This window comes from Tympanuchus pallidicinctus, unplaced genomic scaffold (assembly GCF_026119805.1).
Source record: "Tympanuchus pallidicinctus isolate F22 unplaced genomic scaffold, pur_lepc_1.0 scaffold20, whole genome shotgun sequence".
Taxonomy (NCBI): Eukaryota; Metazoa; Chordata; class Aves; order Galliformes; family Phasianidae; genus Tympanuchus; species Tympanuchus pallidicinctus.
Genome location: NW_026294722.1, coordinates 2,180,240 through 2,206,507, shown reverse-complemented (window position 1 = coordinate 2,206,507; position 26,268 = coordinate 2,180,240). Strand labels below are relative to the sequence as shown.

General features: G+C 44.5%; 1 protein-coding gene across 1 annotated transcript in view; it reads left to right on the top strand.

The window, feature by feature from the left end:
• The window catches only part of BMP7 (bone morphogenetic protein 7), a 42,973-nt gene extending 17,136 nt beyond the window's left edge, over positions 1-25,837 (top strand). Inside the window, exons 2-7 of the mRNA XM_052683918.1 lie at positions 5,690-5,882; positions 15,683-15,831; positions 19,155-19,352; positions 21,017-21,093; positions 21,701-21,811; positions 23,063-25,837. Of these exons, the coding sequence (XP_052539878.1) occupies positions 5,690-5,882; positions 15,683-15,831; positions 19,155-19,352; positions 21,017-21,093; positions 21,701-21,811; positions 23,063-23,212 (878 nt within the window). The 3' untranslated portion in view covers positions 23,213-25,837. The remainder of the gene's footprint in view (positions 1-5,689; positions 5,883-15,682; positions 15,832-19,154; positions 19,353-21,016; positions 21,094-21,700; positions 21,812-23,062) is intronic.
• Positions 25,838-26,268: the final 431 nt, after the last annotated feature.

The following is a 26,268-nucleotide window of genomic DNA, read 5'->3' as shown; positions in this document are numbered from 1 at the left end:
CCCTTCCCACGGGGACAGCAGGCAAAGCACGGGCAGGAGCCGACCTTCCCTTTGAGGCCATAGCATCTGTAGGGCTGCGGATGTTTGTGGGTCCCAGGGCAGCTGGTTTGTAGGAACATCTGCACAGGTGATGCGAGGAAGTTTCTCGAGGTTTGGGTTAGGACCTCTACGTTACGGAGGGAATTTTTCTAAGGAAATTCAAATAGCTTTTTGCATGATAAATCAAAGCACACTTTGCTTGTCTGTGAAAACACCAAGGCTAAAGCCCTCAGCCCGCAGCACAAGCCAACCCGCTGCGGTCACCTTGAGGGAAGCGCTGGCTTTCTGCAGCTCTGCAGCTGTCAGAGAAGGAGTTAAAGACTTTCCTATCTGCTGAGCTCACCTCCACAGCCCCTGCAGTCCACGGGGTCAGGCAGCCACAGGGACACTCAGAAAACCTGTTAGACCTCGCTGCTGAAGTGTGGCAGATTGGTTTTGGCATCCAGATCTGCAGCAGGATTCCCAGGCGAGGGCTGATGGCTCTCCTGCGTGGCTGAGGCTGAGGCGAGGGGGTGTTGTCTCTTGGAATCTACTTTCCTCTGACTTATCTTTCAGTCTCAGGAATTCAGGACCTTTAATCTATTTGAGATTAAAGTCCTTTACAAATCCCTTCTGGCCTTTTTGGGGAGTAAAGAAGTTACAGACACCCTACTACACATTCCTTTTGGTGCTTTTTTTTTTCCATTGTAAATTAGAAACAAGTAGCATCCCAGCTTCTGTGATCACTACAATAAACGAGACAACTGTTCTTGAAGTGCCTTGTAAAAAATTCACACAGTATCAGGAGAAAGTGTTAATGGGGAATTTTACATTTTTACTTGTTTAAATATTCAAAATGTATTCCAAGTACATCCTCCATATGTGCCAGGGGGAAGGAGGCATAGAATTACCAAAGCTTTCACAGTTTGGCAGCCTGAGCACAAAATGTATTCGTCTGGTGTTTACTTTGCTTGTGAAAATGAGGTTGTTTTTATACCTTCAGAAAACAAGTATGTAAAAAAACCCAACTTCACTAAGTAGATTGGCAGAAGTAAGGCCTCCTGTGAAACCCATTGATATTGGTGGAAATTAATTCTACTGGCTCCCCTATGGAGTTGAATTAGCTCTTTTAACTGTTCTGTAACAATTTTTAATACAATAATCTTTGGAAAATTATTGCCAGCATCCACTGGTTTGTACTTGATAAATGGAGTTAATGACTGACGTCGTGCTACCGTGCTTGATATAGAGGCCAAAAACTTTTATCATTTCTTTGGTATGTGTGGACAGAAATAACAGCTAGTGCAGGCTGTCTCATCATAGCCATTGCTGTCATGTATCATGCCTTGACTGCCACCAGTCCATGTTACAAAGCCTGTGGTCCAGTCAGTGTTTACAAAATTAGCTCAGACCAGCTTTTCACTCAGCATTTACAAAGAAGCTGAGAAAGCTGGAGCTGCCATTCCCAGTCTTAACATAATTTGCTGCGAAAATGACAAACATGGGATCAGCTCAAGCTGCCCAGCTGTCTGCTGATGTGTCGTATGCTTTAGAAGTTTGGGTGCCCTGGGGTGTTACACCAGGATCACAAGATTTTCTGTCCAACATTACTTTTTCTGGTAGTATTTTCTATTATGTTACCATAAGTTCTAGATGTCAGCCATTACAATTTTTCATCTCCATATCTTTAAGTTTTGCATCTGAAGAAAGTACATGTGAAAAGAAGTCCCATTTTATCTTCATCCTTTCAATATTTTTTTACTTGATACTTGGCTACTTTACACCTGTACATGTATCCATCATGTTTTAAACATCCTCACTGCTGCACAACTATGCTACTCTGCCTCCTCTTGCTGCACTGCAATGCCAGAACAGAGTTGGTTAGGAAAAACAAAAGACTTCCAAGAGATCAGAGCCCTGTCTGTGTCAGTAGATGGCTGCAATCTGCACAGCACTCAGATCGCGGACAGATAGCCGAGGCCAGACTTTCAGAGATGTTGAGCTTACTTGCATATTTGCAAGAGAGGTGTGGCAGATGTACTGATAACCAGTAACCTCAGGTATGTGCTGGTTTTGTTCACATCACCTTAATTGCCTTACACTTTTTGGTGTCTTATTTTTTCACAAATTTGTTGTCCTTGTCATCCGTCTCCACACTACAGCTCTCAAGCTCCAACATCTCGGCCTTTTCCAAAGAACTATGTCAAAGGAAGAGCCCACTGATCCCCATCTCACGCAGCTACAGCTAACTGCCACACTCACCATGCCACTCTTGACCCAAGAGGTATTTTGCACTGGCAGATTTTGAGCTTTGTGTTAAATTAGGTCATAAATTTGTCCATAGTGGTTGTGCCTCCAGAATAGGAGTCCACCTCTAGAAGTGAGGAGAAGTAGCATTTTGATGGGCATTAAATGTGAAACCCTTTGGATTATTTCGTTAGGGAATCAGATCCACTGTTTTCCCACAGCTAAGGCACACTGTTCCACAGCAGAATTATTTTTCAAGGCTGTTCTTCCTTTTCATATTTTATGATCTTTGACTGCACGTCCAGAGCCTTGGCTTCCTCCCCAAGCAGCTGCCCTGCCAAGGCATTTGAGCTGTGGCAGTTTCTGAGCTGGAGTTTCCAATGTTTGAAATCAGGAGCTGGGCTAAAACCATTCACCAAAAGCCTTTGGGTGGTAGTGATGTGTAAAAGCCCAGGACAAACATGAGTTCAAGTTCTTTGGGCAGGAGGGCCATTAGCTGTAACCACCAAGCAATCACGTTGTGTGATGGCTTTTAAAGGAGCAGTTAACACACAACGGCTGACCAACATGAACTCCATCAGGGATGACCAAAAGCTTCTCGTTATGGTGGGTTGTGTCAATAAAGATCACAGATTTTATAGACCTAACAGAGAAACTTCAGCCATATCCAAAGAGATGTAGCAATTGTCCTGATTGTTTGGCTGAACTTTTGAATACCATTCCCCTCTTTAAACGCCCCTCAACCCACTTCAGACTCCTCAGGTAATTAATTGGTTGCAGAGTTGTCAAAGGTCTGACAGACACCCATCAAATCCAGGAAATTCGGGCTTCTTGAGCACTCCCCTGTTACCTCATGCTGTTGTACTTAAGGTATTACTGGGGACTACAAAAAGTGCACCACCATATATACTGTACCATATGTTCACAAATAACAAAGCACAGCAGCATGGATTAAGGATAGGATTTCAGTCCTCGTAATGAAGAGTCTTGCTTTTATGAGTTCAAGTCAGACCCCTAACATTATTTTAACATAGATTTTGCTGTTTAATTATGTAATAAGATTTACTGCAGTCATCTAACAGATGTTGATTCAGGGTCAGTGTTTCTCATAAATTAGTTCTGAAAGGATTTGTTACTTCTGGGTCAGCAGATAGGTCCAGAGTGCAGAGAAAAAGAGGAAAAACAATAAACACTGAGCTGAAGGGTTTCTTGGGATTCTTTCTTCAGTTACATATCCACATATTTTCATGATCTTAATGACTATGGCCACAGGAATGTTTGCTTTAACACTAAAGATGGCTCAGCCCAAAACCCTATAACCAAACATCTGCAAAGCATGGGAAAGTTCAAACTTTGGGGCTTTTTATTTTATGACCCTGGCCATTAATTTCTCATGCTAATATGACACATTTTTTTCTGGGGCTGTGACTGGAATCACTGGGAACTCAGCAGCACCCAAAGAAGTTCTATCTCGATGTATCTGTTGTCAGACTTTGTGTGATGCATAGCTAAAGATTAATGCTGGCCGATGTGTTTGCCATCACACATGTATGCTGAAAATTCAGCCTTCCCATGCCTTTGGAAGCAAACCTTGCTATACATGCTACAGCTGACCTGCCTATAATCCACCCTGCTGGTGATGTTATCCATAATGTAATTAAAAACACACAACATTATAGTCGTTCTTCTATAGCTGTGGTTAAAGGAGATATTCCATATTAAAATATTTTTCCACTCCTCTGTAATTTAGGTGCAAACAAATTCCTCTGAGACTGAAATCATACTTGTTGTATCTTTTTCTGCTGCAAATATTTTGGAGGAAAGGGATTGAGGCATATTTAATAGTGTTGCTTGCACTTACGGGGCAGCTTTAGCCTGCCAAGCGCTTTACAAATGCTGGTGACTCCTCACAGTGCTCACACTTCAGGGCAGGAGAGAGCAAGTGATCTTCCTGAGGCTGCACTAGATGTTAGAGCTGTAGGCACAACAATAACTTCGTTCATTCATTCAGTGCAAGCGAAGGCTGCCCAAACTATAAAACCTTTTGCTGAACTTAATCGCCTCTGTCTTGGAAAGTTTAGGGGTTTCATACCTAAAATACTCCTCTAAGATGAATTCCAGCTATTAGCAAGAGCACTGAAGTATTTCCCTGAGCAGCAATCATACAGTGGCAAACGACGAGCCCTGGACTCCTCGCAGCGATGATGTGCGAGAGGAGGAAGCGCCCGCGGCCAACTGCTGTGCGTCGGCCAGCAGAGCAGTGCTGACCCTGCTGGGGTCCCGTGGGCCCCCCAGGCTGTCCCTGCTGCTGGGGGGGCCCTCGCCTGTGCTTCGGTACTCATAGATGTCTGTACTGCAAGTGCTGTACATTTAAATAGCAATTTTCAGACTTGGGCTGAAACTCCTCTTTTTCAGGAGTAATTCCATTTAAGTCAGTGGATTTACACAATGGATTTACTGCTGCCAGAAGAGAATCAGGCCTGTAGAAAGACACGCATTCTTTGCCAAGAAAATCTCAGAGCTAACTACTTGAATTGTGCAGTCGAGCTGCAGGGAGGTCAAGTGGACAGACAACAGGACCAGGACACACGGGAAGCCCCTGGTTCAAGCCTCAGCTCTTAGAACGATGCACGGTGTGACCTCTGGCGAGTCCGTCCGTCCCCTCATACCTCTGTTTTTCCCCGTTCTCCTTTGTTTGACTTGTCTATTTAATTTGGAGTTTGTCCGACGAAGGGTGCTGCGCTTTGTGTGTTTGGAGGGGGCACTGACACCTCTCCTCCCCTCGCTGGGGACAGCCCTGGAATTCTGTTTCTCACTGACCCTCTGCCCCAGCAGCCGCAAGCAGTGCTACGGCCCCATCCGGGCGGCGGGTCGATCTGTCGCTCAGGGGCCTTAAAATGAAATCTTCATCCCTTGGAGTGGGACTGAGTGTCTGCAATGAATTCAGCTGGCACCAAATGTGGGTCACCGGCATGAAAAACCTCCCAGACTGGGATCTGCACACTTGTGTACATGGCTATGGGTTTATGTGTGTGTTTTCCTCAGGAGGCAGTCAGGCTGAGGACCAGCCCTCCCAAAAAGCCCCACCTGTGCCCTTCGCCTCTTCTTACAGCAGCTTGGTTGTTATCAGTGGCAAATGTCCAGAGTCACTTGTTAAGCACTGCCAAAATCATTAAAACACAACAGTCACCTGTAGCAGGCAGTTGTAAAACTGTTTCAAAGACGCTCCATCAAACATCTTTATACTTACAGTAGCCTAGATAAAGTCTTGTGTTTCCTAGGTGCTTTAACAAACCAAAGGACAGAATGAGATGCTGCAATCTGATATTCTTGCCCTTTTCTGTTGTGGCAACTCACAAGCGTGTTTGATGGTGAGGGGAAAGGGAACAAAGCAGGTGGCTAATGGGCTGTTTTTCTGTTTCAGTGGAGCATGACAGAGAGTTTCACCATCAGCGCTGCCACTACCGAGAGTTCAGGTTTGATCTCTCCAGAATCCCAGAGGGGGAAGCAGTGACGGCTGCCGAGTTCAGGATATACAAGGATTACATCCGCGAACGCTTCGATAATGAAACGTTCCAGATTAGCGTCTACCAGGTCCTCCAGGAGCACCCAGGAAGGTGAGTGACCCACAGGGAAATCCCGCTAAAGCACAGGCGCAGCAGGTTCCTTCTAAGGGTTATGGCCAATAATGCTAGATAAATTGGTGCCGTCAGCAAAAGGGGTTCGGGCATGAGGGCTGTGAGGTGAAATCTCAGTGCCAACGTAAGATGGTGCTGCTGTGTGTACTCAGCCCCAAGGGCACAGGGTGAAGGTGCCCCAGGGCAGGAGGAGACCATGGGTGCGAAGTATTTCAAGCTTTCTGGGAGACCTGCCCTGTTCCTCTTGCTGCTTATGGATCTCAAGGTGGTAAAACCACATCTGAATGCTTCCTTTCTAATTGTAGCTTAATTGCTAACCTTTATTACTGAAGGTGTTTGAGAACCCTAATTAACAAAGACAGGTGACACCATGTTCTTTATATTGACTGATCGTTTTGTGTGTGCAGAACTACAAGATGAGCTATTAAATCCATTCCAAGCAATTATTAATGTATGCCAAGCTCCCTGACAAATCCTCTGGGGAACTTGAATAAGAACATGTGTTTAATTTCCTCATCTGTTTTTAGTTCCAATTAATCAGCAATCTCAAACCATTTATCAAAAGCACTTAGTTTCACTGGCACGTATTCCTTCTAAATACATATCCTACCAAAAGTGAGGTTACATTTATTTACATGAAAAGTATTCACAGTCACATGTTAGTCAGAAGTTATTCTTTAGGACCACTAAATATGAGGTAATAATGCTACAGCCCTAATTTAGGTTTATGAAGAGAGAAACACAAGGGATTTAAAAAGGGGAAAGTCCAAAATGGTAAGAAACAATAGTGCAATCAGGATTCTGGCTTCATAGTTTTATAAGAGGTAATAAAAATGGAAAAAAAAAAAACAGTTTTGCATTTTTGATCCATTAAAATACGACAGGAGACCTTATCAACATTTTTGAACGCTGAGACATTCAACAGACTTTGTTGTGTAAGTGCTTAAACACTGGTGCGTGGGTCAGAACTCCTGGCTCTTCAGTATTTCTAATGACATTGACATTCAGGGTTTTGAGGACTGTGATAGTATTAATCTATTTTTATTGAACAATGATAAGCTATACATTTTAACTAGGGTTTCTAAAGGGAGATGGCAACACGCCACAAGCTGCATGGGACCTCTTAGATTCCTCTTACCACTAACATTTATGTGTACTCCATCTTTGGCCCCTGTGGAGACAGAAGCCTCCTTTTGCTGTATTTCTTAGGCAGGTCATGAAGGTAAAAGCCTGTGGGGAGAACTTTTGCTCTTGGGAAGAGCAGAAGCACAGTGTGCCAGGTCTGGAGGGAATGCCAAAATATTCTTGAAGTAAATGTCCTTCCTCATCAAGATGATGCCAGGGAAGTTCTCCTTCATATCCTGATTAGTGAGGTGCTCACTGGGAAACTTACTGACAGAACTGAGTGTCATCTTAATTTTAAGATGAAAGACCCGCAGGTTTGTTGAAAGTATCCGCGGAGAGGTCTGTGATGTCCCTTCTGGGGATGGCTATGTGGATACAGCTGCTTGGAGCAGCAAGTGTTCCTGTGAGCTGCCTCCTCCACAAGTTCTTATTCCTAAAGGAAAAAATGCCTGCAAAGGGCAGGCATCTACACGAACCGCCGGGTGGAAGAGGTGAGGAATCTTGCTAATTATACAGATGTTCCAGCTACAAGATTAGATGCAATTTTACTGCATCACGTTCACCACAGGAACATCTTTTTAAACGAGTGTTCGTGCATATTCACCCTTTGCATACATTTTGGCACAGACAATGTGGAGTTTTGAGCAGTTTGTGCTGAAAAAATATTCCTATTGGTTTGGATTGACCAAAGGTAAAAATATTGTCACTAGCATTTGTAAAAATATTTGCTCTTTTTCTGCATTTTTCCACTGACATTTTCCAACCAGCTCTGTCACAGACCAGTCATCCAAGTGAGTGTGTCATTGGGCAAGTGGAGAAAGAAAACAAACTCTCTCCAGTGTTGATCAAAAAACACCCATTCGCTTTGATGCTTTCTTGGCTGTTTGTCTCATCCTGAGCAGGCTGGAAAGTCAGCCCCATCCCAAGTTGTTAGCAACAGGAACAAAACAAAGCCAAACTCTTCCCCCCGCCCCCAGGCAAGAAAGCCTTTGCTCGCGTTTTGCTCTGTTGATTCCCTTCCCTACAGCATGGCAGGTATATTGGCCAACAAAACAATAAATGGTTTTCCCTCTCCCCGTGCTCTTAGGGTGATAAAATGGCAGTGGCATCTCCCAGCAGATTACCTGAATTGCCTTTCAAGATCTGAAAACCTAGAATTTCTCCAAGCCTGTGCTCTCCCACAGAGTGCTCTGCATTCACTGCTCCTCCTGCAGCACACAGCAAAGGCTGGGATAGCTTCTAGGGCCCAAAGCAGTGCTGCATTTAGCTGGAAAGACAAAGTTGTGGCTGACTAGGGATCTTTTACTTGAGGATGAAGAGACCACTGGATGTGCTGTAGGCTTGGATTTCAGTTAAACCTCAGATTAGCCTCCAGTTTTGAGGGTGTGCCGGTGTGCCCTCAGTTCAAATAAACCATAAGTACCAGCAACTCAACAATTAGTTACTTTCTTTACAAGTTCAGGCAGGTTGACAGGTATCTAAGCAGCAACGACTCTGTCTGCAGTTTACTGCGGGTGAAAATACAGCTATAGGTCTTTACAGCTTGATGGCTGCACCCACAGCAGGCTGTTCCTGAAATTCTCTACGCAGTGATACTGACACTTGCACACAGGATGGAAGCTCTCGCTCTGTGGAGCACTGCTCCACCCTCTGTAGCAGGCTGCAGGCCCCTCAGGACTTTGAGATGAATTATCTCTGTCAGTACGAAGCTATAAACACAGGTGATTACAGGCAACCAGACTAAATGACCAAATCTTTCTGGTCTTTCCAAATCTATGAATTCATTGCAAGGCAAACCTTTCAAACTATCAACATCTCCTGTGTAAAAAAGCAGGTATAGCATTCTGCAGGCACAAAGCAGCAGTTATTCACTGTAAGCAAACAAGTACCTTTATAAGCAAAACGTTCCAAATATAATAAACACCGAGAAAACAGTCGATATTTTGACTAAATAACAAGTCCCAAAGCTTTTGTGTGCACAACTTCTGTTTGGCCTTCATGGTTCACTCACCCAAAAGCTTGGGAAAGAGTTTCGTAAAGCCAGCGTCTGGGCTGAAGAAGGTGCTGAGCAGCAGGACATGAGGTCCTGCTTGGGGTCACCAACCTTGCTAGTGGGAACTAAAGGCACCAGGAAGCTCCCATCAACTTCAAGAGCTCAAACTTGCTCATCTGTCTGCACCTTCCAAAGCTGACAGACCTTACTACGCTTTCATCTTCAATTTCAGTGAACCCAGCACTTGCACTGTGGGGTAAATCCCAACCCCTTTGAAGTGGATGGGAGTTTTGTTACTGGAAAGAATAAAGCCAGGTACTTGACCAGCCTTTAGTAATCCTAAACATAGTTGTTACACGTTCGCTTTGTGGCCATTGTGGATTTCACAGGCTTCAAAGGCAGAGAACGATTTGAATGCTCATGTTACCAGCCCTACAGAAAATAAGATCTTGCATGATGCATTCCCAGGTTTGACTTGCAGCTGAAATGCTTTAGTTTGTATTTCAAACTGAGCCACTTCTACACCTAGATCAAACCTGAGCCCCTCTCCAGAGTCCTTTCCCTGTTTATGGGGATCTGTTCCCACGTTATGGTTGAAACATGTAATTTTTGTAACTAAGATGGGCTTTGGTCCTCACAGCAGGAGAGATAGATGTGCCTTCTTTTTGGAGCTACATAAAATACCAGTTCTAGGAATTGTGCAGTGAAGAAAGATACAGTCTAACATGGCATCCCAGCACCAGGACGACACCTGCAGGTACTCTGACAGCATCTAGAAAGGTACTGGCAGTAGTTCTAATCTTTTTGTGTGTGTGATGTCTGCACATAGGTCAGTAACCGTCCTCATCACGTTATGCTTTTGGACACAGCAGCAAGGAAACTCCAGCATGGAAACCTCATGGCTTTCCAAGGATTGAGCTGCATTTAGTTGTCTCTTTCAGACCATTCCTAAAAGCCACTGCAGCCTGCAAAACCCCTGACAAGTCCTGAACTCACTGAGCAAGCACAGCTCTTCACAGGCACTTGAGTAGCTGCAGGAGGCATTGTGCATCCTCCCTTGGGCTCTTCCTCAGCTAAGCAATGCACTAATGAACAGTGATTCAATACAGCAGAAACATCTGTATATGAAGAGTCAGAGATGCATACATAACCTCATTTCTCTCAGCACTGTTTGTACAAGCGGCTTCATAAAGGCTCCGTACCAAAGTCTCCCACTGCCACTTTTAATCAGCGTTTGAAACCTAGATCTCCTTCTCAAACACTATCCACAAAAGGGAGAACAGCCGTGGGGACATGTGAGACAGAATTAAGAATGTGTTGAAATGTTTAAATGCATTTTATTTCTCCCAAGATTCAACAAAATGTTCACAAACCTGTCTTACCAGCATCACAGCCCTCAGAAACCACCTCCAGCACTCTGTGCCCCTTGCTGGGGCCATGCCTTCACCTGGGGAAGCAACAGGCTGCTCCGCTGGCAGCCACTCCTCTGGGAGCATGAGAGGGCTTTTATCAGGGGGAATGCAAGGGAAGGAAGGGCTGGGGATGCTGGGGCAGTGTGGGAGGAGGGCTGCACCGGGTTTGTGTTGTCATGTGCCAGGGAGAGGCCCAGTGAGATCCTGGGGCCCTCTCAGAGTAGGAAAGTCTGAAAAATATTTTCCTAAGCTTGTCTTTGGACAGCTGCAGCCAACTTTAAGCAATGACACCAAGCAAACTGGAATCTGGATACTGCAGTTTTTTAATCCAAACAGATGTCTTCCAACCCCAGACCTCCTCTCCCCTTCCTGGGATGCCCTTTTTGCCTTCTCCTGCCTCCACTGCTCAAACCTGGACATGAATGGCCCACAGCTCCCATGCCAGCTTTGCCCTTGGGCTACCTTCCAGTTAATTTGCCAGCATGCACCACGCTACTGACCTAAAGAACTCCTCTAGAGTTATAATACCAGTCAAGAGGATAGGATTGTGCTCCTGTGGCTTATACGCTCAGTCAGTAAGACATTCAACATATCTGTGCCTCCAGCATTGCCCACTTAAAAACTGAGGAGGACTGACCCATATTTGTAAAGCAACTTGAAGTCCATTGCAAGGTGTCACAGCACAGCTATTGTTTCAAACGCTGCTCAGTCTAGCAGGTTGGGATCAGAGCTGAGCAGCAGCTGGACAGCCTGAGTGCACTCCTCGTGTTGTCAGACACCGACAGGGGACTGCAGGACCTGCTGGCTGGCTGCTGTCATCGAGGCTTTCAGCCTACAGGGAGGGCAGCACATCACAGCAATCAGCTCGCTTCGGGTTGTGATGAAAGTTGCCCACAGCCAGCTTCTCTTCTGCTGCCTGCACTTTTTCCTATTTATTTTTATCCCATTTGGAAGTGATTATTAGTGTCAACCAGCAGCTAGAAATAACAGAGCGGAAAAAGAGGATGGGGAAAGGTGAGTGGAGAAAACAGAAGAAAGGCAATATATTCCTTATTACAGTATAAACAAAAATCACCAAGTTTGATCTGCTGTTCTCTCTTGGGACAGTAGAATTGCCAACTTCTAATTTTGTGGAGCCTCTCCCATTGGTTTCTGTTCTTCCTCTTACCCCAGCCTGAGGTCTTGTGGTCAGAAGGATAGAAGGATGTTGCGCTTTTGATTTTGGGATACATTTCTTCTACAAACTAACAACTACTACAAACTTTATGGCTACAAACTAACATGTATCTGAGAAGCTGAAAACATACTCCAGCAAAGGGCAAAGATGGCTGTTAATCCTTTCTGTTATCTTTGAATTAGTGGAGTTGCCACACGGCTACTCTCTGGCTCTTCCCTTTCAGGGTGCTTTTACTTGCCCTTTCTTTGTTTCACCTACCTTTACTGCTATGAATTGCACTTTCTCCTGTCCTTTCCTTATCCCACTCCTGCTCACACAGCCCTGTAGCAGCTTCAGCCCTTCCACATCCGTAACTCCAGCTGCTTTCCAGTCTAAGGCACGTCCTCCCCTGCCTGCCTGTCTTTGCAATACTTGTTATTCAACCTTCAGTCCAGAAACACCGAGTTAGCAAAGGACATTTTGTAGACCACACAGCAATTATGTGACCTGCGGATAAACTTTGGGCTGTGCTTTCTAGTGGGAGGTGTGTCTCCTTTCTAGTGTCCAGCACACCAGAACTACTGAAGCAATCAGCAGACAAGTGCCAACCTCCTGTCCTCAGCCCTGGCTGCATCGACAGCCCGATACTGTTTGGCCTGCCTAAGCTGAAAGCCCTGAGTTTTATCATCTCTAGTAGCTTTGACACTCCCACTGATGTAAGCACTTTGAACGCTGAACCATTTTGATGTGGTCTCAACAAAACATACTTGTGGTCTGGATGCAGACTTCACCATTTATGTAACTCTAATCTGGACATTAACATTTCCATGTCCCAGCTTAATTTTCTGTGAAATGGGGATCGTGTTCCTTTTTGTATCTCTTGGCCTGATAGAAGGCTCAGTGAAGTTTCCCACATGCTCTGAATGTCTCAGATTAAGGGATTGAACAGAGGTACAAGGAACCAAAGCGCATCTCTGCCTCCCGGTTGTAAAGCCATTATTGATCCTGCTCCAGGATCCTGCACACCGTTGCTAGGTCAGGTACCAGTGGGTAAGATGTGCACTGGAAACCTTCTCTTTGCACTTAGATCTTTATCTCAAATCAAACACCACAACCAGTCGCATCAGACTTAACTAGCACTAGCTTGTACAACAACTCATCAATCAGGAGCCTCAGAACAAATTTTAAGACTGAGTAGAATAACATTTCTTTGCTGTGCTGCATACAGTTACCCAACACTGATGTCTAAAGGGATTGTTGTCTATTAGCTAGTGATTCAACACTGTTCAGCCATAAGTCTTTAGGAAGCAGCGCCTTTCACTTAAAGGGAGGTTGCTCTTTTGAGCAGAACAGGAGGTTTCTTTCCATTGGAACCTGAGGAGTGTCAGATGCTCTGCTTGCAAGGCCAGGCAGCTTTGTCATCCCAGTCCTGGCCGCTGCTGATGGGCCAGAGTTGACAGTGCAAATCCAAGGGTGCTTGAACTTCTTCAGGGAGCATCTGACACAAGGACTTTTTGGGTCCAAATGTTCCAAGTGTGCGTGGGAAGGACAATTTCTCCTTGTGGATCCCTTTGATCTCTCTCACTTTGGGCTTCCCCTACAGGCCTATTGTTTGCACATTGCTGTAACTACAGGAAAACAAATGCATTATACAATTTCCCAGCCTGACTCACCCTGGTACTTGATGCCTCATGTTGTCTGGTTACCCTGATTGCATCATGTCAGCATGGGAGGCTTAAAGGCTGTTTTTTCTGACTAATAACACTGAAGTTGAGCAGAAGTTAACAAAAATGTATATACATCATTATTGCTATTATCTTCAACCTGCAAACTACAAGGGAGAAAAGCCAAGCAAGCCAAGTCCCTATTAACTAACCCTTGTGTGAATCATGAGTTCCAGTCAGGGGCCATGCTTAAATGATGCAGTATGTGAATATAAAAGTCCTTCATTTCTGGAAACTTGGACTCAGCCATCGGAATGGCCCAATCTGTACTACTCCCTCATCTCCAGCTCCTCTGGGATGCGTTCTGCTCAGCGTGTTGTAAACAGGGAAGGGCGGGAGGTGTCCGCGCGGCTGTGTCATGCACTGCGGGAACGCAGCCATTGCTTCAGGGTGGGGATGGAACCCTGGGAAATCTGCACGCCCCCCAGGTCTGAGCTCAAGCATCATGCATTCCTGTAACTACCACAGCCACAGAGGGAGGGGGGTATCTGCGATGCCTGTTTTTGGCTGCCCTAGGTGTGCCCAGCGGAGCTGACAGCTCCAGAGAGCAAATCCCACACCTGGGCTGATCCTCTCCATCCCCACAAGCCCTTCCTAAGCCCTGGCTGCACAAACATCTGCTGAAGTGCTCCGTGTAGGAACCCGTGTACTGGCAAGAAAACAGAAAGTTCAGTTCTCACGTAGGGTTTCTTCCACAAACCAAAACTTTGCTGAAAAAGAAGCACGGCACAGAAGTGCTGGGCAAAGGGAGGCACCGCAGTCATTACCTCTGTCCCACACCCCCAGAACATCTCCTGCAAGGATCAGACCTGCCTCTTTGTTCTGCACTGAGCTGACCCAGAAAGCCACTGCAGTCCCCAGGCTGTCACACTCAGCACGGGCAGATGCAACACACGCAGCTGTGCTGTACGCAGAGGCTAACAGTGTCATGCACCGGTGAGGAAACAACACAATCCTCCCTTTACACGTTTGGTGCTGTGCTCACATGCTCTGTGGAACTCATTTCTGTAGTTTAGTTCCATGAGAGCCAGCCCAGAGCCAGAGGTGGTGACATCTATGAGCTCACAGAGGAAAGCCATCATCCCTCACACACCCTCACCCACAAAGGTTGAGAGGAGAACTAGGTAGTAAGAACGCTGCAATAATACTCTGTTTCTGTTTTGAGTCAGTTGTGTGGGACAAAAGCTTCTGATTTCTCTGTATCTCCCAGGGAAAATAATTACTAAAATCTGAAAGGCAAAAGCCTCTATGCTGACAGCTCTTCTCTGATTCACTTTTGATCACTTAATAGAACAAGAGCCACTGAGAAAACTAAGTTAAATAAATATGTATTTGCACTGACAGTGCAATAGTGGCAAAATTAGTAAGGCCTTCTTCTAGCTCCGAGGACATGAGTAAAGGGTTTTCCAAGCATGTATTTTCATTCAAAAGGATGTAATTACATTGAAACCAGTTATCACCTTAGTGCACCGCTGCCCTCGCAGGACTTGTCTAGGCACTTCCACCCTGTTTCTTCTTGTAAAGTCCCTTGGGAAAAGGAACCACACCGCCATCCAATTCTGTTACTATTTTCAACAAGTTTTATCTCTTTCTTAGCTTCTGGTAAGAGAAGATTCTTTCCTTTGCACAACCTGTTGTTTGTTTGTTTTTTTTCCCCTCAAATTTTCATTTTACAGAAATTTGCCAGGAAATGTTTTGTAAATCCAGAATGATTTCACCCTTCTTAAATGCATGAAATCCTTTCTATTACTGATCTGGTTTCAGTTCCACAACCTGAAAAATCCAGCAGTGGTCTTCTAAAATTTTAAAGAACAAATTGAAAGGAAATTGCCGCCCAATGTAATGCAAACCTGTGACTGCAGAGGGTTATTGCCTCAATCAATTATCTGCAACCTCAGATGAACAAGTTTAAAAAACCATTACATATGTTAATATATGCACGACAGTGTTCCAGCTGGCTTGCACTAGTGCTACAATTATGCATAAAAGTCAGGAAATGATGTGTGGAAAGGATAATGAGCAGCATTGTCTGCCCAATTACTAGGTTTGCATATGCAAACAGTAATTTTGCAAATCTGTGCCTGGCAAGCATTTTTTCCAAAGTCGCATCAGCAGCTCTGAGGTTAACAGCAGCAGCAAAGTAACCCCAAACCACCTCAACTCTGCTTCAACCCATCCTCCCTTTTTTGAAGAGGAGAAAAGCACTTCATACGAAGGTGATTAGGCAGGAAAGCACGCCAGCCCAGCTCCAGAATAACCTGTCTGCTCCTGAAAGCCAACCAAGCGTGTTGCGTAAAGCACGTATGGGAATGTCTTCAGAGGTCCCAGCGGAAAGTCCAACTAACTGGGGGTTACACTTCTTGTTTCAGGGATTCTGATTTGTTCCTGCTCGACTCCCGAACGATCTGGGCTGCAGAAGAGGGGTGGCTGGTGTTTGACATCACTGCGACCAGTAATCACTGGGTGGTGAATCCACAGCACAACCTTGGCCTGCAGCTATCTGTGGAAAGCATAGATGGTGAGTTTCAAACTTAAGTCGGTGAGTATCTGCTTGGGGTATACGGTCCCAGACAGGAGAAGACTTAAGCACTCAGTATTCTGTCCTTTGAACAGGATCTCATGAGAATATTTCTCCTTAAGATTTTCCCTATTTGCTCAAGATGTGAAAAAGATACATTTTAAGCTTAGGGTGTACTCCAATGCCTTAGCAGATTAGTAATCTGTGTGCAGTCATGTCAGTATTACCACGTTTGGGATGTGCACGCAGCTATGTGTACACTGCTGGCAACTGCACAGCAGAACAACAACTGCATTTCTCCAGGTATAGTTGTGATGATTGAGAATGGATGGGAAGAGCTGGCTCTCAACTATTTTCAGAAGGGCTGCACAAAGATTCAAATTCCACTTGATTTAAAAACTATTATAACTCTTAAAACTGAAAGAGTAAGGAGGACTGAGCCAAGCCAAATTCAACGCTGTTTTCAGTCACCTGTCTTTGCTTTTAATTTCCAGTTTGCCTCCTAAAGGAAATAGGATTACAGATGTGCCCGGAGTGATGGCACATTCATTCAATTCAGGTTCACACAGAGGAAAATCATACAGATCCAGCCTAGAGCCCATAGAAAAGCAGTAGCTGGAGGTATGCTTAGTATCTCTAAACTCCATAGGTACTGCAGTATCACTCTCATGCTCTTCTGCTCAGAACACCTTATTGCTGCTGTGCCCAGCCCTGGTCTGGTGTTCTCACAGTGCAGGTCAGTCTTTTTTTCATTACTGAGGAGAAACCCAGGTAATTGTTTGCTTATAGGCTACAGATTTCACTTGTGACTTTCTGGGGTCCCACATACAAGGAAAGGCACAACACACACAGCCATGGGATGTGCTGAGCTGGGGCAGTCAGAAGCGGACCCTTAAAAGCATAAATCAAATTTATCAGAGCGAGTCTTCAAAACCAGAAAACCTGGGTTTCAATGATTTGTGCATTCTCATCTGTTACATCACTCAAAGCAAACCAGGAATCTGGTTTCTCTTTACACCCTTGAAAAACCCAGCTGTGTTTATAAACGTGTTTGAAATAATGTAAAAAATAAGTTGCTGCTTTCTCAGAATAGATTAACAAAATACTTTAATCAGCCTGTCACCATAGTTAAGAAAGCCAACTGCAGCATTCAGAAAGTAAATACAGAGATACAGAGCCTGACTGTCTCTTGCTGTTTGTAACCGAGTCCCCTGGCAGCTTACTTCTGCTCTCACATTTCTCCACCATGCATGTGAATTTTTCTTTCTATTTTGAATGGCAAGGACATGTCCTTCCTTGCTCCCCAAGTTTTGTTTTGGATTTAGACCAACTGCAAAAGAGCTGCTTTTACACCTGGACGTCATATGAAAATCATGTGCTGAAAGCACAGCAGGGCTTTGCTGGAACGCTGTATGCTTGGGCAACCCCCAAAGCTTTAAGTGAAAGACCTTTCCTTTGTATCTGTCCCTAAATATAGAGATCTCCAACCATGAAACCAGTACAGCTTCCATAATAAAAAAAAATTAAGTGACATCATGAGTATTGTCCAGGTGAGATTACAGATAAGAAATTCAGTAACTCATCATTTCTTTATCATCTTGCCACATGGGTATCAACATGTATAACTGATGTGGAATCACAGGGTAGAATTTTATTCGTAGAAAATGGGGATCAGCTCAAGCAGCAAGCAAGAAAAATACTGGAGTGACTCAGCAGCCTGCAGAGCTCTCAGCCCTGCTCCAATCTGCCTCGCTTGGCACCAGCAGTTACCACGTTGGGTTTGCTTAAGCTGCTGCTTGAAATCCCATATTTGACAGTACTAAAAAGCAGCTTCATAAAAGCAAGTAATGCTTTGCCCTCTGGTTCAAGAGCACAGCTTTAGTTCTTTTTGTAGACATTTATCATTGCTTATAGGGGACTTACATACGTGCCCTCAGGTTTAACTTCACTACCTGGTTCTAACACTCTTATACACCCAAATACTGGATTTTTCCACTCCTTTTTAATAAAACGAATTCCCATTATTATTAATAATAATAGAAAGGAATACACTCCCATACAGAGCCTCTTTTCCCTTTAGAAAACATTGGGACTGTACTGGTCTTGAACACATTGGTGTTAAATAAGGAATTAATTGCTCAGACGCAACTTATTGTTGCATTAATGAAAACCCGTTGAACTTAAATTTCTGTGTGAAGTCCAGTCGCATCACTGCACACCACTGACTTAATCTCCAGGTACACCATAAAGGTGAAATAATTTACCCTGGAAAAACCACAGCCACAGAGGTACCTGGTAGATGAAACAACTTGGGAAAACAAAAAGGCTTCTTTGAAGGGGAAAGAGATTTTCCTGGGACAGTATTCATGGAGTCCCTTCAGCTGAGTTTGCTTTCAGGAAGTAAGGCTTGGATTTGGCAAAGCCCAAGGATGAGAACTCCCTATCTATTCAGCATTGGGTGCTTGCTTAAGCACTTTGTGCACTCAGCCTTGTTTATTTCAAACACAAACCAGGCACATTTCCAGATAGGAGCTTAGGCTGAAAGTTGATGTGTGTCCACACAAAAGTCTTCATACATAACTTTCTGCTACTTCAACCTGACCTGTCCTGGTGCCCTGCCCAGGAAATTGTTCACAGGGACCCTGGATGCCCTCACCTACCATAAACCTCTCTTTTGTAAACAATTAATCCTACAGCAAAACCACTTAATGAGCTTTCGGCAAAAATAAAACTAATTTCAGAAGTGCGGGATGAAAAAAGCACACGTGGTGATGAATGGCTTTGGACCAAGGTTATTGCTTACCTTAGTGCTGAGATACAGCAATAAGCAAAACGCCTCTGAACATCTCAACTATTTGTTTCTCTCAGCTGCAGTGTATCTGGAACTCTGACAGTATTTCATACAAGGTATTTTTATTTTAAGTTAATAACCTTCCAGTGGGCATTTAGTGCTCCTATGGGCTGAGTTTTATGGTTCCTTTTATAGGATCACTTCAAATTATAGGTTGGTGAACTTAATGAAACCCCTGTAAAGAATGTAGGAAAAGTTAATGCTGAGCGGATTTAGGGTAAAATAATTATACGTAGGAGTATTTTATGTAACTTTTACATGCAGATATAAAATGAAGTTAGCTGTGCTAAGCTGCTCTCCTCAGAAGTAGCTTTGCCCATTAAGTCCAGGCCCTCGGTGGACTGATGCATATGGATGTACCTAGGATCCACCCTTCTGGACCAGACAGCAGCTCTCCCTCCTGCTGCACTTACAATGTCTGCCGAAAATGGAAAGTTAACACAATCCTGCTCAATGCTGTGTTGTCGTTAAGGGCAAAGCATCAACCCCAAGCTGGCAGGGCTCATTGGGAGGCACGGCCCACAGAACAAGCAGCCCTTCACGGTCGCCTTCTTCAAAGCCACCGAGGTTCATCTCCGCAGCATCCGCTCCACAGGAGGGAAGCAGAGGAGCCAGAATCGATCCAAAACACCAAAGAACCAGGAAGCTTTCCGGGTGTCAAACATTGCAGGTACAGGGAGGTTTGCTGGGCCCGTTTTGCTGGGTGTGGGATAGTGCTGTGCTGGACTGGGCACTACATGGGAACTGTTCCTCCCATACTCGGTGTTGGCTGTTATCTCTTTGGTTTCCTGCTAGTTTTTGGTTGCTGGTCTGAAACCACTCGGTTTCAGGGATTAGGGGTTATTCAAACAAAACAAACAAACAAAAAACACTATTTTCCTTTGAAACAGTGTAGAAGTGAGGGATATCTTAACCCAACTTGAAAAAGAAAAGCCATCTACACGGAAGCTGTCACATGGAGTAAATTCTTATTTGGAGATGTAAGATAAGGACTTTAAAAGAAGTAACACGAGTGCTACAATTCTGTATTTCAGAGGATCCGAATTGAAATGCTGTAGCTTTTCAAAAGGCTGCAATTTTAAATGCAGCCACCCAAAGGCTTAATGATCCCAAATGAGGAAAACCCATTCTTTGCTCAGGATGACTGCAGCTATTCTGGGGGGAGCTGCACTTCCCTAATATGGAAGAAAACTGTCAGGCATTTAAAATAGAAACGCGGTTTAATTATGAGATACCTCAGCACAACGGGCCCTCAGTGACCTTCCCAGCAGGACCCAGAGCGCAGGGCTAGCTCCACTGAGGGCAGCACTGCATTCCAGCTCTATTTCTGTGAGCACGTCACCAGACAAAGACCTTGCAAGAGGTGGAAGGAGCAGGACAACCTCTGGTACAAGACATGATTTGCCTTTCCTGGAGGTTGTCTGGCGCAACCTGCAAGGCTGTGGAACAACTCTTCCCTCTCGGCTGTGTTGCAGCTCCCTACTTTCAATCAGGTCATTCCTGTCCTAGGACTAATGATGTTTTTCTGCAGCTCTGGAGACAGGTGTGGCTTCTCTGACCTGCCCACATATATGCATTTCTGTACCTTACACCCCAAATCTTGGAGTCTCTTAAAATGCTTTTCCATATCTTGCATTTCTGAGCTCAGAGTTTTGCAGTTCCCCAGGCAATTGCTGCTTTGCAGTTAAAGTGTGCATGTTTATTAACTGATACATCAATTGCTTTTTAAAGGATGGATGAGGGATAAAATAATTCCTTTCTTCTGTGAGCGGATCAGAAAAGCCCCTGCAAAGCAGTGTCTGCTTGCAGCCTGAGGCCCCTGCGTTGATTTTGTTTCCAACAAGAGTTGGTACTTCTCCTAGGTCTGCAGCTCACGCTTTGTTCTTTGGGTTTGCCATAAAGCATCATCATTCACTCTGACTGCAGCTGCACTGGACAGAACAGGTTTCACATTATGTCCTAGCTCTGCTTTGTATGCCTAAAGGTGCAGCTATTCTGCTCAGACAGCTTGAAGCATAGGAAATAATTAAAGGTTGCTTTTCTCCTATCAGTCCTTTCACAAGTTCTTTTCATACAGTAGGCAATAACCAAAGAGATCTGGTTTGTGCCAACATGAGGTCAGAGAAAACTCAGGGGCAAAAAAGCATTTTCCCAGGCTGCCTTTGGCCAGAAGTGCAATTTATATTTTACGACTACAGCACAAGAGATTGAAACTGGTTTAAAAAAAAAACAACAACCAAACAAAAAGAGCATCAGCAAGCACAACAGCTGAGCAGAGCAACTCCTGTTGTGTGGTGTTGGGCAGACCAGCCTAACAGCCCCTGTCCCCTACAGAGAACAGCAGCAGCGACCAGCGCCAGGCCTGCAAGAAGCACGAGCTCTACGTCAGCTTCAGGGACCTGGGGTGGCAGGTAAGGGCTGCACACGACTGGTGCCTCTGCAAATGGTGCTTCAGGGTGCTAGAGAGATCAAGCTAATAAATGGATTTTTTAAAATTATTATTGTTTATCCTTGGGGGAAAAAAAAACAAAATTACATGCCGCATTTAGTATGCTGAAAAAGCGCAGTTAGGATATCCAAATATTTGGTGTGAAACTGGCCAGAACTCAGCATGCTTAAATCCCTGTGAGATACCGAGGGCCCTGTATTTCCCTCTGGCAGCGCTGGGAGCACATCCTCCAGCAATTCTTTCAGACTTGGCTAAAGTATTTTCATTTCTGTCAGCGATGGGTGGGCAACCGGGAGGACACTGCCGCATGGATCATAAAACTGACCCTGAGCTTCAGTGACTCCATGGACACGTCTGCAAGGTGGGACAGGACCCTGCAGGAAGGGCAGCTGCATTAGAGGTGTATTAGACAGCAGCAGGAGGGCCAGCATGTCTGATTTTTTATTTTGCAAGCAACTGTAATTGTATGCAGACATAGGAATTGATAGATTTATGTGCCATTCTACTTTGTATTTCTCTGCACAATATTGCTGTCTTTCTCCACAATCTAATGTCTTCAATTAATCAAGGACTGGATCATCGCTCCAGAGGGCTATGCTGCGTATTACTGTGAAGGAGAATGCGCTTTCCCATTGAATTCATACATGAATGCTACAAATCATGCCATTGTGCAGACACTGGTAGGTGCAACATACCTTGTAGTAGAGTTATTTCTAATAGGTGCTGCTCAGAAATAAGTTCATATCCCCCAAAGTCTCTATGCTAACGAGAGAAGGAAGGTCTGCATTAGCTCATTGAGATGCCTGCAGCATCTGGCTAAACATGTCTAGCCAAGTGGCCTGAATTAATAGTTGGCGAGGAATTACCCTGTCTTTGCTGCAAGCATTGACACGCTCTCTCTAGCTTAAAGGGGCCCTATGATAGACATCTTAATGGTTGTATAGCCTCACTGCATGGGGAGGGAAGAGCAGGATGTGAGACCCACTACCAGCATCTCCTGAAAAAAACAACCCAGCACAGCATGCTGCCTCCAAAAGCAGGTTTGGAGACAGGCTGAGGAAGGGGTCAGCAAAACCCGAAATTACACAGCCCAGCTGATCTGTGGGTGTATTTATTTTATGCAATTGTGAAAAGATGTCTAAATAGGAGTCCTGAGCCAGCACATCCACATGGCACAGTGCCTGTGCTTTGAGGGACCACTGGGGACCCCAGCTGCTTCACCAAAGCCAATGCTTTGGTGCATTGGCACCACAGCAGCTCAAGTGGCCAGGGGACACACCAGCCCTTGGTGCCCAGCTGCACGGCATCCCCAGTTGACATGGGGACACCCTTCTGACACAGCCATGTCCCCTGCACGCATCTGTGGAGCACGAGGAGGCTCCCTCCTCTTCTTCATCTGTGTCCTATGCCTATGCACATCTAAGGACAGCGCTGCAAAAAGCACTAGGGAAGCTAGAAGCATCCACATATCCAAGACAAGAAGCTTTGCATATTCTCCTCCTGGAGGACTGTTTACTTTCCTCCCTCTCTTGGAGGCCCTGCAGCAGCAGCCAGGGACCCGCAGCCCTTGGTGCCAGCTGGTACTGGGCCCCCCGCACAGCGCCTGTGGGACTGCTCCCAAAACCTCACCCGCACGTCCTGCAGAGCTTATTGGAACTGGTACACTTCTGCAGAACACTGGCTGCTCTGACAGATGGGAATTTTCTAATGAAAACCTGCTTCACTGAAAGATTTCCAACTAGATCTGATTTGGGTGCGTGCGTCAGCCTCCATACATGCAGGGGACATTTTGAGACATTTGTACACAAAGCCAGGTGTTCAAAACATGTCTGTGTGTGCTTATGGGGGAGAGAGGGCTGCCTGGGAAACAAAAACATGGGGGAGGAGGAGGGAAATGGAAATCTTAACATGCTTCTGCTTTAATTCCTCAGGTTCACTTTATAAACCCAGAGACTGTGCCGAAACCTTGCTGCGCTCCCACCCAACTCAATGCTATCTCTGTGCTCTATTTTGATGACAGCTCCAACGTTATCTTAAAAAAGTACAGAAACATGGTGGTACGAGCATGTGGCTGTCATTAGATTTGTAGGAAAGAGTAAGATTATTCGTAAAGAGAGTTTTGTATGGATGTTGGGGGAGGGGGAAAGGTTAGCACTGCAGCAACGAGCTCAAAAATCCCAGTTTTTAGGACTGGGCTTCTGAAAGTTCAGACAATGGAGCAGTTTCTGGATCTAAGTGGCATTTGAACACATTTTGTTTTAGTTTATTACAGACAATGAGCTTGTAAACTGAAACAAGCCAGAGAAACCATTTAAAATCAAATCTGCCTACAAAATTGGCTCCTACAACACATACTTCTGCAAACGAGTCTTTCAGAAGATTGCAAATTCACCAATGTTGATTGTGAATTAAAAATTAATAATTATTCAAAGTGAGAATGTGCTGTGACTATTGAGCATGTGTAGTTCCTGTAACACAGTTTGCAATAAAATAAGTGAACAAAATATACCTGGAGTGAACAGGTATTTTGTTAGAGAATTATTACTTCCATCCCTCTGTTTGCTTCAGTTTCATAAGCAGAAGCAATTTTAATTGGATGCAAGTTCCAGTTTTAAATCGCAGGAGCAGAAGCTATGTCTGAACTGAATGGAGTTCAAAAGGATAAACCACTCTCAGGAAAAGAAAATCATAATAGGCAAGCAAGAGAAGTGAAGAAAGTAACTCCAAAGAACAAGACTTTTAGGGTATACTTTTTTTTACTCAAGGGAAAAGAAATTCCCTGTAGCAACCAGAAAGAATTTATGTGTTACGAATTTGAAACAGGAAAGCAGCAAAACATTAAGAAACAATTTGGGATTAAACCCAATGCTTAGCTGAGGTACCCCAATCAGCTATATGGAGTTATGAAAGACAGCTGAAGATCCTCCTCCTCTTTGGATAATATCCATTGGCTTCAATGACAGAACAAATTCCAACACCTTTTCAAAGACGTGGAGTCAGAAGGTGCTGTGAGCAGAGACAAACTGCCAGCACCACCCTGGCACAGCTAGGGACACTGCAGGGGACCTTGCTTTCCAGGGTCAGTGATTACAAGACACTGCTCTACTACTGCTCTCATCTCCGAACACAACAAACAAGCAAAAAACCAACCAAACAAAAAAACCCCACAGCAAACCAACACTTCCAGGAGCCACATCAACGAGCTGGAAGCAGAGACAAGAAACCACCCCTTTTCCTTCTTTTTAAAGCACAGGTTACACAAACATCACATCTATGTAATTGAAACTCGATTGAAGTCCCTGTGATAAGAACACAGAGTAGCAGCAACCGATCGCGGGTTGACTCAGAACTTGGGCATACATCACAATTACAAAAGCGGGACTGGCTTAAGTTTTACACTAGAAAAAAAAAAGTTCTGTCCAAATGAACACCAGGTCCTCAGCAAACCCAGCTCTAAATCCTCAAGCTTCTGAAGTCTGGACCTCCAACAGATGGGTCCAGAATATCAGTAAGTGCCTGGACTCGGTTCTCAGCACGCTGAGGAGACGCAATACTGCCGCAGGGGAACTCAGCCCCAGGTCCCTCCTTAGAGAACAGAGAGAAAGAAGATAACAGAACGCAACCACGAGAATTTGGAAATCAGTCCCTGCTCGTCTTCTTTTAGTCACGGACCAAATCCAGACCAGATGGCTCATTTAAAAAGCAAACAAACAAGTAAAGGAAGAAAAAGATTACTCTGTGAAATCAATTGGAAACTTGTTTCTGATGGTCTAATTCTAATTGTGTTTAAGTCAATTGGTGTTTTCCCAACAAAGCAGGATTAGGCTTATGGGAACGTGGAAGTCTCTCCACAATATTGGTAGGCTTTGGGTCTCCAGATGTGCCCCACTTCCAAACCAGGCAACTCAAACGTGTGCAGGAACGGCCCACCCACAGCACACACAGCACACAGCCACAGAGAACTTCCACCTGCAGCAAGGTGAGGCTGACCGAGCTGTCACCCACAGCCACGACAACTGCTGAAGCCAAACGTGCCTCCCTGGAGCCTGCAGAGAAGACCAGCCACAGCAGTCATGACAAAACTGCCCTCGGGGCATTTCTTAGAGAGAGGTATTGAAATCCTACAGGTCAGAAGCATCTTTGGACGTTGTATGTGTATATACACCAGTGTTTCTGTAAGCTTCCTGAAGGAAGGTAAGGTGCTACCTAGAAGTTATGAGCTAATCAGACCTGAACTTCCTCTATTTAGTAGTCAAGGGTTAGTTTTTCCTGCAACTGTTTCTGTGTTGGTGGTCACAGCGTTGGTGTATCGCATTTTTTTTTTTTAACTTGGACTGCAGTATCTTGCTGTATAGGATTCATATATTAAATATTATGTGGGGATTGTTTGTTTGTTTTTTCCACATAATAGGATTCCTGTTGCTAGGCTTAACATCAGTTTCACTGTTTGTACATTTTTTATGTAAATAGTTGTCACAAAGCAGAAGAATTATTTATTTCCATCTCTGAATTCCTTTTCAATCACATCCAGGAAAAATGATTCTCAGTTCCTAAGCACATTTGTTTCCTTATTTAAGAAGATATTTATTAACAGTTGGCAAAAATGCATACACATTTCTGGTTCTTCTCATAGAGCAGTTGTCAGAAGCCTTTTGTACAAACTAGTAAAATAAATCATTGCAACTTTACAAAAGATATCCCAACAACATCGTGTATCTGTGTGGTTCTTCTCCCTATATTCAAAAAACCTTTTTGGCTGGGCAGTATTTCACCTTGAGCATCTGTTTCCATGTAGCTCAATCTCTGTGTATTGGCAAAATCAGCACGTCACTGTTTGGTGCAGCTCCTTTTGCCCAACTACAACAGAGGAAAGAATATGAAAAAAAAATATGAATATGTTTTGCAGAGTGCATTGCAAGGATCTATGATTGAATTATAGTGCAGCTGTCAGCAGCTGTTTCAAAGAAGCGGGGGGTAAATTAGTTCTGTTTACTGCTAACATAGTTCAGAGATTTAGTCATCCCAATAAAATTATAGAGGCACAAGGAAGGAAAAAAGAAACTCCAAAGGAACATCAGCCAAGAAGCTGACATTTTCTAATTTAGATTGTTTTAGCATATTTCGGAGATGCTGCTGG